The following is a 12131-nucleotide window of genomic DNA, read 5'->3' as shown; positions in this document are numbered from 1 at the left end:
TATCATTTAACATGGTACCTACAACATCAAAGATACCTGTTAAATGAATGAATCTGTGAATGAATGAAGGAACAAAATAATGGATGGGTGGAAGGAAAGAAGAAAGGAAAGGAGGGAGAAAGGAAGGAGGGAAAGATGGAAGCAAAAAAGGAAGGAAGGAGGAAGGAAGAAAGGGAGGGAGGGAGGAAGGAAGGAAGGAAGGAAAATAACATAGAACAGTGCCTGCTAATTGATGGACCTTCATCTTTCACTCTACAGAATAAAGGCATTCTAAAATGACTTTTAGAACAGTCAAGCAGGCTGGACACAGTGGCTCACGCCTATAATCCCAGCACTTTGGGAGGCCAAGGAGGGAGGATCATTGAGCCCCAGAGTTTGAGACCAGCCTAGGCAACATAGTGAGACTCCATCTCTATAAAAGATAGAAAAAATTAGCCGAGTATGGTGGCATGGACCTGTAGTTCCAGCTACCTGGGAGGCTGAGGTGAGAGGATTGCTTAAGCTCAGGAGGTCAATGCTGCAGTGAGCTATCATCAGGCCACTGCACTACGGCCTGGGCAACAGAGCAAGACCCTGTCTCAAAAACATTAAAAATAAAAAAATAAAAGCACAGTCAAACTCTGTTTTTCCTGTAAGAACAGCTGTTTTATTTTCTTCTCACAATGCCATGGACAAGCTGTGCTCAGATATCTCTGACTGTTGCAGAACTGCTCACCTCGCTGCTGTTTGGTGCGGTATGGGGACTTGGGCCACTCTGATACATACTTGGAGTCTGAGGGCTTTTATTAAGATCAGCTGTAGAATGATTTCCAAGTGCATCTCCTTAACACAGAAAATTTAGAAATGAGCAGCAGGTCCTTGGTCAGTTGATTTAAAAGATTTTCCTGAAGTTAACAGTAGGGAATGACCAGGTTTTGATGTGCGCACAGAGCCAGATACGAACTCTTTATTGCTCATTTTATTAATTTATTCAACCAGCGTTTATCAATCCCTTGTGAAGTTCCAGGCATTAGGCATTAGGGATGCTCTAAAAATCCCAAACCACAAATAATCTGCTCTGAAAACCCCAAAATGCTGTGGTCATTCTGCTCCCCCGCTTCTCCACCCATGCCATTTCTCACCTCCAGCCACCATGCATGCTGAGCCCCTCCTAAGAATGTCCTCTTCCCCTCCTTGCCTGGTGAACTGATGTCCTCCATCATTCTCCTGCTCATCTGCTGCTACCTGGGCCCGCCTTTGCAGCATCATGGGAATTGCCCCGTTGTGTTTCCTCTTCTCTCCCTGGTGGCTTCTTACTCAATTACACGCTCTGTTACAAACACAACTGCTTACACAACTGCACAGGTAGCCCTAGGTGTTAAACCCCAGGGGTCACCAGTTAGCCAGCTGAGCTAACACATGAGAACCCAAGCTGGGAATAGCTGCCACCCTGGGTGTCCTAACAGGGAGAGAGGCAGGGTACGAAGCCATGGGGGCTGCCTCCCGGGGCCCCAGCATAGACCTTGGCTCATTGTAAAATACTGATTGAATGAATGAATGACTTTAAAGTTACAAAGTGTCTCCATAGTATTATTTCTGCCTCCTTCTCCCCACCGCACCTCCTAACAAATATATACTATTTGGGAGCAAAAATGTCTAAATTCTGTATACCTGACTTTAAAATGAGCTTTAAAGTAAGGACTGCTTTTTTTGTTGTTGCCATTTAAAGCAACACTAGATAAACCGATTTGTCATTGCTGCTTCTCATGACATAAAAACCCATGAACCCTGTGGTTCTGTGAGTTGCCATCCATACACTGTGCAACAATGGTAACCCAGCACTAGAGAAGACAAGGTCTTTCATCCATGGAGAAAATCAACAACCTTAAAAGGTAGAGCCTGTGACTATCAAGTGGTTTTCTTCCCCCCATGGTTAGGGAATTGCACCAAAAGATATATTTGAAAGTGTAAAGCAACTTGATTATAATCTTTAAGCAAAGAAAATTTCTACCCATTGCATTAAATGATCCTTTTCAGACCATCACTCTGTGGCCAACCTACCTGGCTGAATAAAATACCACCTTCAGGGTTTACTTTAGGTCTTCCTCACCCTCAAATTTGGAAAAGTTCTTTTCCCCCTGTTAATTTCAGCATATTTAAAGGCACATGTAGCTTGCAGAACAATGGGCGAGCTGCCCGATTTAGTCCAGCACTGTGATTATTTTCTTTCTGAATTATAGTGTGTGATGAAATGCAAGGAGGCTGGTGGTGTTACTTGTGTTAGAGATTTTTCTAAAAGCCTACTGAAATTAGAGAAAACCTTTTGGAAATTAAAATGAGGCTAATTGAACTTTCCAACTGTTTTTCAGAACATTCTAGATCATATTCCAGGACAGGGGAAAGAGTCATAAATCGTAGAGGGTTGAGGGGGAAGCCATATTACAAAAAGTTGATAAAACGTGATAGCATGGGCTGGATTTGTTTTCTGATTACCCAGCCCCCATACCCTAGTTAGGATTTAAGATTCCAGGAGAAAACCCTTGCCATGTGATTTTCAGAGCTGCTGTTGACTAATTAGGAAACACTGGGCAAGTCACTTATTTACTTAGTTTAATTTTTAATTTTGTAAAAGTTATATTCAAGGTAAATTTTTCCAGCTCCCTTTTCCACCGCTGGCAAAATAGTTTTTACAGTAGTTAACCATTCTTTAAGACTGAGAGAGAAACGCTTAACAAGCATAAAGTATTTAGGATTCATTGTATTTCTGCTCTGAACTGTTACTTATTGATGCAGATTAAAGCCTTGTGGATTAGTGAAAACAAGAGAGGATACTGGAAGGTTTAGTCCAGGTTTAGCTGCGCAATAATTAGGATCTTCTCAGAGTCACCTAAGTCCTAATTTTCTAAGGAATTACTTTTTCTATGGGTGGTTAAGTATTTGCATATATCTACACATCACAGATTAAATTTTTCTTTTCTTTTCTTTTTTAACATTCAGTGGCCCTCTATCTCGCCTTTTTAATGATGAAAAAAACACTTTTTTTCTAGGGGAATAGAGAACCCCAAAACCACTGAGCTAGGGATGAGCTAGGGAACTGGGCTCAGCCGGCCTCCTGCACTAATTTGAAATGATTCTGCTCCTCCATGCTCACCTCACAGTGGTTTCAAGTTATGTTTATGCTCCAGAAAAATGAGGACTGACTCCATATTCTAGATATTGAGGTTTACTCCCAAGCAGCAGAAATTTTAAGTTTAGTTTGCAAGTGACAAGGGGCTACCAGGAAATGCCAGCATATCCCTTCTCCTTCCTAAAGGAACAGGGTAGCTCACGAAAGACACGGAGCATACTATATGACCCAGCAATTCCACTCCGAGGTATATATACCCAAAAGAATGGAAAATAGGTGTTTAAATTTGTACATGAATGTTCATAGCAGCACTATTTACAATAGCCAAATGAGAAACAACCCATATGTCATCAACTGAGGAATGGATAAACAAAATGTGGTATATCCATACAATAGAATCTTATTCAGCCTTAAAAAGGAATGAAATATTGATACATGCTGCAATATGGAAGAACCTCGAAAACATTAAGGGAGAGAAGTCAGGTAATAAAGGCCACATATTGGATGATTCCATATATGTGAAATACCCAGAATAGGCAAATCTGCAGAGACAAAAAGCTGATTGGTGGTTGCTAGGGGCTACAGGAAGGAAGGAATGGGGAGGGACTGCTGAACGGGTACAAGGCTTCCTTTTGCAGTGATGAAATATTCTGGAACTAGATGGGGTGATGGTTGCATAATATTGCAAATGTACTAAAGGCCACTGAATTGTATACTTGTGATAGTTAAAATGGTGAATTTTATATTTTGTGTATTTTATCACCAAAAAAAAAAAGACATAGGGCATATCATAGAAGACATTTCTGAGTGAAGCTGAGTTCCAAACATAAATGCCTTTGAGGCAAGGCAGGGATAAAAGGAAAGGCTGCCCATTAGATGAAAAGGAGAGGTGGGGTCTGTAGTTCTCCGTAAAGAGACTAAAATTGGACATTTTAAAAGACAGTGTGCTAGCTGGGCATGATGTCTGACGCCTGTAATCCCAGAACTTTGGGAGGCCAAGGCAGGAGGATCCCTTAAACCCAGGAGTTCAAGACCAAACTGGGCAACGTAGTGAGACTCATCTCTACAAAAAATTTAAAAATAAGCTGAGCATGGTGGCTCATGCCTGTAGTCCCAGCTACTTGGGACTAAAATGTAGGAGGGAAGTCGAGGCTATAGCAAACTGTGATCACATCACTGCACTCCAACGTGAGCAACAGAGGGAGACTTTGTCTCCAAAAAAAAAAAAAAAAAAGGAAAGAAAAGAAAAGACAACATTCTGACCACACAACAAAAATCACAGTTGTTAGATAAGCCCGTTGCCAACAGGGTATTCAATCCCTGGCCTAAATTAAGAAACTGCAGCAGTCCTTGGTACAGGTTTCAGTTAGCTCACTGGGGCTTCCCAATGAGTCTTGAAATGTTGGATGACACAGAGGCTTTAGATACAATAGGCTTTCAGTGACCTTTAGCAACACAGGGCACTAAGGATAAACTTGAGGGGTGGGGTTTGGTGTTGGTTAAAGCAAAACAAATAAGAATCTGTGGACATAGAGATTATCCTAGAATGAAACATACCACTTGCTCTGTAATCATCCCTTGGCTTATGGGAATAAACATAGCTGTCCCGTCTACCTCACAAAGAGATGTGTGACCTGGGGCAAGTAACTTAGGCTCTCAAAGTCCCATTTTCTTCATCTGGAAAACGGAATTACAGTAATTGTTAAATCTCACTACCTAGCTATCTTCTTTGTTGTCTGCCTTTGCTACTAACATATAAGCTCCTCTCTGAAAACAGAGAATGTGCCGTTTGTGTGCACTCTTGTTCACCCAGGACCCGTCACAGGGCCTGACACCTAGTAGGAACTTAGTGAATATTTGCAGAATGATGTGGGATGAGAGCAGTTCCCCTGGAGAAGAAAAGGCACCTGGAGCTAAAGGAAAGCCCTCTTCAAATAGCTGGAGGAGATTACTTGTGAGAGCTGAAACTTTCCTTTATGCTTCCCTGGAATAGAAAACTAGGACAAGGGCCTGGAACATACAAAGAGATTTGTTTGGTTCCATGTTATGAAATGAGATGGCTACCTGGGAAGGTACTGATGTCCCTGATCCTGGAGGTATTTAGACACCAGTTTGGTAAACATTTGGCCATAAGTGTTAAAATCAAGTCACTTGTGAGTAGGTGTTTGAAGTAAATAGGATTTAAGGTCCTTTCTAAACTGAGATTGACTCATTTATACTTTCCTTCCTTCCTTTAGACAGCTGGGTGGTGAATGCCAGGAACAGAGTTGTTAGGTAACTGGGGTAAAATGAGGAGTTCTCGGCCGGGAGTGGTGGCTCACGCCTATAATCCCAGCACTTTGGGAGGCCGAGGTGGGAAGATCACGAGGTCAGGAGATTGAGATCATCCTGGCTAATACAGTGAAACCCTGTCTCTACTAAAAATACAAAAAATTAGCCTGGCGTGGTGGTGGGCGCCTGTAGTCCCAGCTACTCGGGAGGCTGAGGCAGGAAAACGGCGGGAGGCGGAGCTTGCAGTGAGCCAAGATCGTGCCACTGCACTCCAGCCTGGGCGACAGAGCAAGACTCCATCTCAAAAAAAAAAAAAAACCAAAAAAACAAAAAAACGAGAAGTTCTCTGGCAATCCCTGCCCTCAGGGCTCTTATGATCTTAAAGGCTATGTAGACAGGTAAACACATAATTACAGTCATAGGATATAAGGAACTATGATTTATTGTTCTCTTTTGCTTGTCTTTAACAGTGCACCAAGACCTGCGGCGAAGGCTCCAGGTACCGCAAGGTGGTGTGTGTGGATGACAACAAAAACGAGGTGCATGGTGCACGCTGTGACTTGAGCAAGCGGCCGGCGGACCGTGAAAGCTGTAGTTTGCAACCCTGCGAGTATGTCTGGATCACAGGAGAATGGTCAGAGGTACCGTCCTGGGAACTGTAACCATCGTCAGCTCAGCCATGGCCCGAGAGTGGCAGAGGGATGAGTGGAGGGATGAGTGCAGGAATGTGGGAGACTTGAGGCTACCCGCCCGATTTGCCACTGTGAACTGTGTGTTTTCTGACAAGTCCTCAGCTTTCCCAAGCTAGAATTCCTTGTATGCAAAGTGGGAGAGATGTATGAGATGGTCTCTAAGTCCCTTCAGGTCTACATTCTGTGATTCACCTTGATGTCCTATTGGCATAAAGAAGAAATTATTACAGGGGCTGCAAACTCATAGGATGCTGTGAGGTGCCTGAAGACAGTTAAGTATAAGAAAATATTGTAGTGCCAGGGATACAACAAGGAGAGATGGCAACTGTGACAAACTAGCACATGCTGTGTGAAGGGAGCAGAATCTCTTTCACTCCAGCTGTGGCCGTGCAGAAATGTGGTCTAGCGTTACCAGACCTGATGTTTCAAGAGAGGCTAAAAATCTGGACTAGTATGTGAGATTTCCTAACTTGAAAATGGGGGCTGAAATTTTTGGTTTTAAAACATTGTAAGGGGCAAACAAACCCCTTTCATGAACCAGATGTGTTGTGCCTGTTTAACAAACAGCTTCAGAGGAAGAAAATAATTTTCTATAATATCCGAAGTATCCCAAGTACCATTTTTTCATATATCTTCCTGTGCACAATGCTTATCTAGACCCTTTTTAATGGTAATAAACCAGTAGTAATCATAGCATGATTATATTATTTTCAAACATCGTAATATGTTCATATCTGTATGAGAGATCTGTAGCAGTCAAACCAGTTGTCATTTGCCCAAAAGCATTTAGAGATTCAAAAGGGAGGCATCTGGACTCACAGTAAAGGTACTGAAAATTGTTAGGTAATATGATTGCTGCCACTGGGTCTCTTCGAAGTTTGACAGGCAGCAATTTCACATGTTAATGAGATGAATATTTGCATTTAGATGATGTGTGTGTTGGGTGTTGAATTGCTTCCTGCACTAAAGCTGATCCCAAAGTCTTTTCTAATTATCTCGCCCTATCCTTTATTCCTGTGAATTTTGTCCTTCGAGGGGACATTTGGCAGTGTCTAGAGACAGTTTGGTTGTGACAGCTGGGGAAAGGGGACCCTACTGGCCAGGGTTGGAAGGTGGAGGCCAGGGATGGGGCTAAGCATCCTACAGTGCGCAGGGCAGCCCTCACAATACAGAATTATCTGGCCCAAATGTCAGTGGTGCTGAGGCTGGGAAACCCTGCTCGACCCCAACCCTGCATCTTCTCGGTATGCCCTGAGTAGTACCGTATGCCCTTAGAGAGTGAAGAGGAGACATGGTTCTGATCTTTACGACATTGATTTGCTCTTGGCCAGCCAGGAACATGTGGAATCCAAATGAGTGTTCAGAATAGTTCTTGATATTGGGTTTGAGGCATAGGTTCCAACCCATCCAGATCCCAACGCAGGGGGATCTCACCTTTCACCTGGCCAAGATTGACATCTTCATCTTAGCTTATCTCTTGTGTAGCACTTTTATTATGGGACTTGAGTCATATTACTCCTATAGCTTTAATATAACCATAACCCCCAAAAGATGAAACAGGGAGAAGATTGAAAAGAAAAAAGGAAGCCTTCCACATTTCTGTAAATTTGCAGGTGTATCATGAATTGAAAAGTCTGCAAATTTATGGGCAACAACTACAGGGTTGGAAACAGTATTTAGCACAGATACAGGGACCACAGGGAAGGAAACCTGCAATGAGGGGAGAGGGGCCGAAAGGGACTGGCACCAGCATCCTCTCTAGAAAAGAAGACATGCCTTCTCTCTGGGACCTCTATTACCTGGAGGCTTCTTTGTGTGTTTTTCTCTGAGCTCTACTCCACCTGAATTGGCGGAGGCCCGAGCTAGACTGGCAAAGAAGAGCTCTGTCAGTCCTGATTGACACATGCATTTTCTAGCAGGGCCTGAAGTGTACAGCTCATGCAGGGAGCCCACAGTCTTATTGTTTTGCTTTGCTGTTATTTTCAGTTTAGAAAAGTAATACGTGCTCATGTGGAACCAAGCATATACACCAAGGCATGCAGAGTCTACAGTATGAGTTTCTCTCTGAAATGTTTTGAGGAAACCAGCAGCAGTCAACATTTTCACAATGCTGATATCAGCTAGCTGAGAGCATCTGTTCTTGCCAGCTTCTTTATAGAGATGTGGAGGCCTCTGCATTTAGCCTCACCATATTTGGGGCTCAGTTCCATCAGCAAATGCCTGTCTCCCACTGGCCCCCCCCCCCACATAAATAGCCAGGGGGCTACTTTTGCTGCTGGTTTGTAGGGGTCAAGAGTCTCATTCCTTGCCCCTCTCAAACGCACAACTTTGTTTAAGTTAGTATGGACTGATGTCAATGCATGCAACACTGGGTCAGACACTAAGATTACCCACAGCTTGGACAGAGTTTGTTAGCCATCTGCATGAAACACCCCGGGCTGGCCTTACACTTTCCTGGCCTGGCGTCAACTTGGCCTTCTAACATTTGAACAGCAGCAGCCAAAGAAGGAAGAAATGTACACAGAGCATTTCTATGTCTCGAGCCAACTGGAAGGGAAGGCCTAGGGATGCTCTGCGTGCCTCTAGCTGGACTTGTTCTCTCCTGCCTCTGGGATTTCTTCAAAGAGAGCCTTTTCCCTGGAAAAGTTGCAGGAGAAGAAAACTATGTGACTAAAAGCAGCAGGAGACATTAGGGCAGAGCAGACACTGTGGCTTCTAACTGCCCTTGAGAATTGATGAAAGCTGTGGTCCCTCACCCCAGAAAAAGCATAACACACCACATGTGGCATACTGTTTTGGGGTATTTATCCCACCCTCACCCAAGAACCGTAAGTCTAGAGAATACCTGCACTCTACCCCAAGTTTATGAAGCACATTTACAAAAGATGACCAGTTATTTGATGCTGTTGCCTAAAAATATCATCAAAACTAAATTAATTGTAACTCAGTTTTATTTTTTATATAGAAAATGATAAAAAAAAAACTTAGCTAAGGAGGTTGAAAGTTGGGACACTATAACGATGTGTATTTCTTCTGCATTTCTGTATTGGTAGAGTATGTTTAAATGCCATAGACTTAGGATAAAAGAGTACAGATGAGGGCGTGATATAGAGCAAGAGGTAGAAAAGCAGAAAGGTAACATGCCAGTCAACATCTATAGCCTAGCTGGGTGTGGTGGCACACACCTGTAATCCCAACTACTTGGGAGGCTGAGGCATGAGAATCACTTGAACCTGGGAGACGGAGGTTTCATTGAGCGGAGATCATGTCACTGCACTCCAGCCTGGACAACAGAGTGAGACGCAGTCTCAAAAAAAAAAAAAAAAAAAAAAAAAAAACTATAGCCAGGGAGAGAGATAGGAGAAAGAAATTAAATGGAGGGCAGGTAGGAAAGCCAACAGCACCACGGAGGGAAGGAAAACAGTCCCAGAGTCCCCGTTGGCTCAGTGCTTGGATTTCACACTCAAAATGCCAACTCACGGGTCAGCTGCTGTCTCCTCTTCCCTTCCCAATTTGGTGGTCATCATAGCTTTAGAAAAGAGCAGTTTGCCAACCTGTGCAGTTGGGCTGAAGATGCAAACTGAATGAATGACAGCTGGAGCACCTCCCCCTCTTCCTCCCTTCGAAACCTCCAGAAGGGGCTTGAGGCAACCCCACCTGCAGTGGGGGCTGAGAAGATGCCAGTGGAAGCACCAGATCCCAGAGGCACCCTGTAGGGTTGCCTGTCTCCTGTGCGCTCAGGGCCTGCCACTTGAAATGAATAAATAAGCTAATGAAGTGGGAGCTTTCTGCAGCATAGTCACACGGTCAGTGCTTGGTGTGGAGGTCAGGGGCCTATTGTGGGCTGCCCCCAGGAACTGCTCGAACCTCTCCTCTCAATCCCTGTCTTTGCAGTGCTCAGTGACCTGTGGAAAAGGCTACAAACAAAGGCTTGTCTCGTGCAGCGAGATTTACACCGGGAAGGAGAATTATGAATACAGCTACCAAACCACCATCAACTGCCCAGGCACGCAGCCCCCCAGTGTTCACCCCTGTTACCTGAGGGAGTGCCCTGTCTCGGCCACCTGGAGAGTTGGCAACTGGGGGAGCGTAAGTAGAAGACTGAGCACTCAAATCTGAAAGCCCTTGGATCTCAACCCTGTCTTAAACATGTCCTGCCTAACCCGCTCTCCTTAGTAACTCTACTTCTAGGAGAAACCCTGGACTTAGCAACTTGAAATGGGCTAACAGGGATCAAAGGGACTTCTTTCTGTTTACCAAAGTGGCTTGGTGCTTAGAACATGGGCTCTGAAGCCAGACAGTCTGGATCTGAACCCTGGTTCTGCCACTTCCCAGGTGAACAACCTTGGGCAAGTTGCATAACCTTTGTGTCTCAGTTTTCTCATCTGCAAAACTGGTAGTTGTGAAGATGAAATGAGTTTACAGAGATTGAGCATCCCTAATCCAGAAATCCAAAATCCAAAATGCTATAAAATCCAAACATTTTTTAGTGCCGATATGACACCATAATGAAATGTTCCTTGGAGCATCTTGAGTTTCAGATGCTCAGATTAGGAATATCCAACTAGTAATACTGCAAGTATTCCAAATCTGAAAAAAAAAAAAAAATCTTCAATGCAAAATACTGCTGGTCCCCAGCACTTCCAATAAGGGATACTCAGCCTATATATACAAAGCACTTAGGTTATAATGGCAAATGTTTTATATATATTTTACTGCAAATTTTTTTTAAAAAATGCTTAAAATGGCCGGGCGCGGTGGCTCACGCCTGTAATCCCAGCACTTTGGGAGGCCGAGGCGGGCGGATCACGAGGTCAGGAGATCGAGACCATCCTGGCTAACACGGTGAAACCCCGTCTCTACTAAAAATACAAAAAATTAGCCGGGCGTGGTAGCGGGCGCCTGTAGTCCCAGCTACTCGGGAGGCTGAGGCAGGAGAATGGCGTGAACCCGGGAGGCGGAGCTTGCAGTGAGCCGAGATCGCGCCACTGCACTCCAGCCTGGGCGACAGAGCGAGACTCCGTCTCAAAAAAAAAAAAAAAAAAAAAAAAGCTTAAAATCTGATACTCATGAGAGTTACAGAAGGAGTAGTTATTGTTGCTTATGTTGTTAAGAAGTCTGTATGTTCTAGTGCTTCTATGTAAGAAATACTTCATTGCACTGGGATACAACAAGGCAGAATATTTTAAATTGGGACTGCCCTGGAAGACTGTCACAGCCCCCTGGCTCTGGACCAGGCAGCTCTCAGTCTTGAAAAGTTATCAGGCAGCCAGGCATGGTAGCTCACACCTGTAATCCCAGCACTTTGAGAGGCCGAGGTCCGCGGACCATGAGGTCAGCAGATCGAGACCAGCCTGGCCAACATGGTGAAATCCTGTCTCTACTTAAAATATAATTTTTTTATTATTATACTTTAAGTTCTAGGGTACATGTATACAAAGTGCAGGTATGTTACATATGTATACATGTGCCATGTTGGTGTGCTGCACCTATTAACTCGTCATTTATATTAGGTATATCTCCTAATGCTATCCCTCCCCCTGCCCCCAACTCCATGACAGGCCCCGGTATGTGATGTTCCCCACCCTGTGTCCAAGTGTTCTCATTGTTCAGTTCCCACCTATGAGTGAGAACATGCAGTGTTTGGTTTTCTGTCCTTGCAATAGTTTGCCGAGAATGATGGTTTCCAGTTTCATCCATGTCCCTACAAAGGACATGAACTCATCCTTTTTTATGGCTGCATAGTATTCCATGGTGTATATGTGCCACATTTTCTTAGTGCAGTCTATCATTGGTGGACATGTGGGTTAGTTCCAAGTCTTTGCTATTGTGAATAGTGCCACAATAAACATACGTGTGCATGTGTCTTTATAGCAGCATGATTTATAATCCTTTGGGTATATGCCCAGTAATGGGATGGCTGGGTCAAATGGTATTTCTAGTTCTAGATCCTTGAGGAATCGCCACACTGTCTTCCACAATGGTTGAACTAGTTTACAGTCCCACCAACAGTGGAAAAGTGTTCTTATTTCTCCACATCCTCTCCAGCACCTGTTGTTCCC

The 12131-nt window shown here is 44.0% G+C and overlaps 1 protein-coding gene across 4 annotated transcripts in view; it reads left to right on the top strand.

Annotated features, from left to right (window-relative positions):
- ADAMTS9 (ADAM metallopeptidase with thrombospondin type 1 motif 9) overlaps positions 1 to 12131 on the top strand; it is a 175441-nt gene that overhangs the window by 131143 nt on the left and 32167 nt on the right. For all 4 annotated transcript variants that reach the window (XM_003309854.6, XM_528704.8, XM_016941459.3 and 1 more), the window contains 2 exons: positions 5848 to 6018; positions 9964 to 10158. In XM_003309854.6, the coding sequence (XP_003309902.2) occupies positions 5848 to 6018; positions 9964 to 10158 (366 nt within the window). The remainder of the gene's footprint in view (positions 1 to 5847; positions 6019 to 9963; positions 10159 to 12131) is intronic.

The sequence above is a fragment of the Pan troglodytes genome, chromosome 2, assembly GCF_028858775.2.
Source record: "Pan troglodytes isolate AG18354 chromosome 2, NHGRI_mPanTro3-v2.0_pri, whole genome shotgun sequence".
Lineage (NCBI taxonomy): Eukaryota > Metazoa > Chordata > Mammalia > Primates > Hominidae > Pan > Pan troglodytes.
This window is presented reverse-complemented; position numbering and strand designations above follow the sequence as displayed.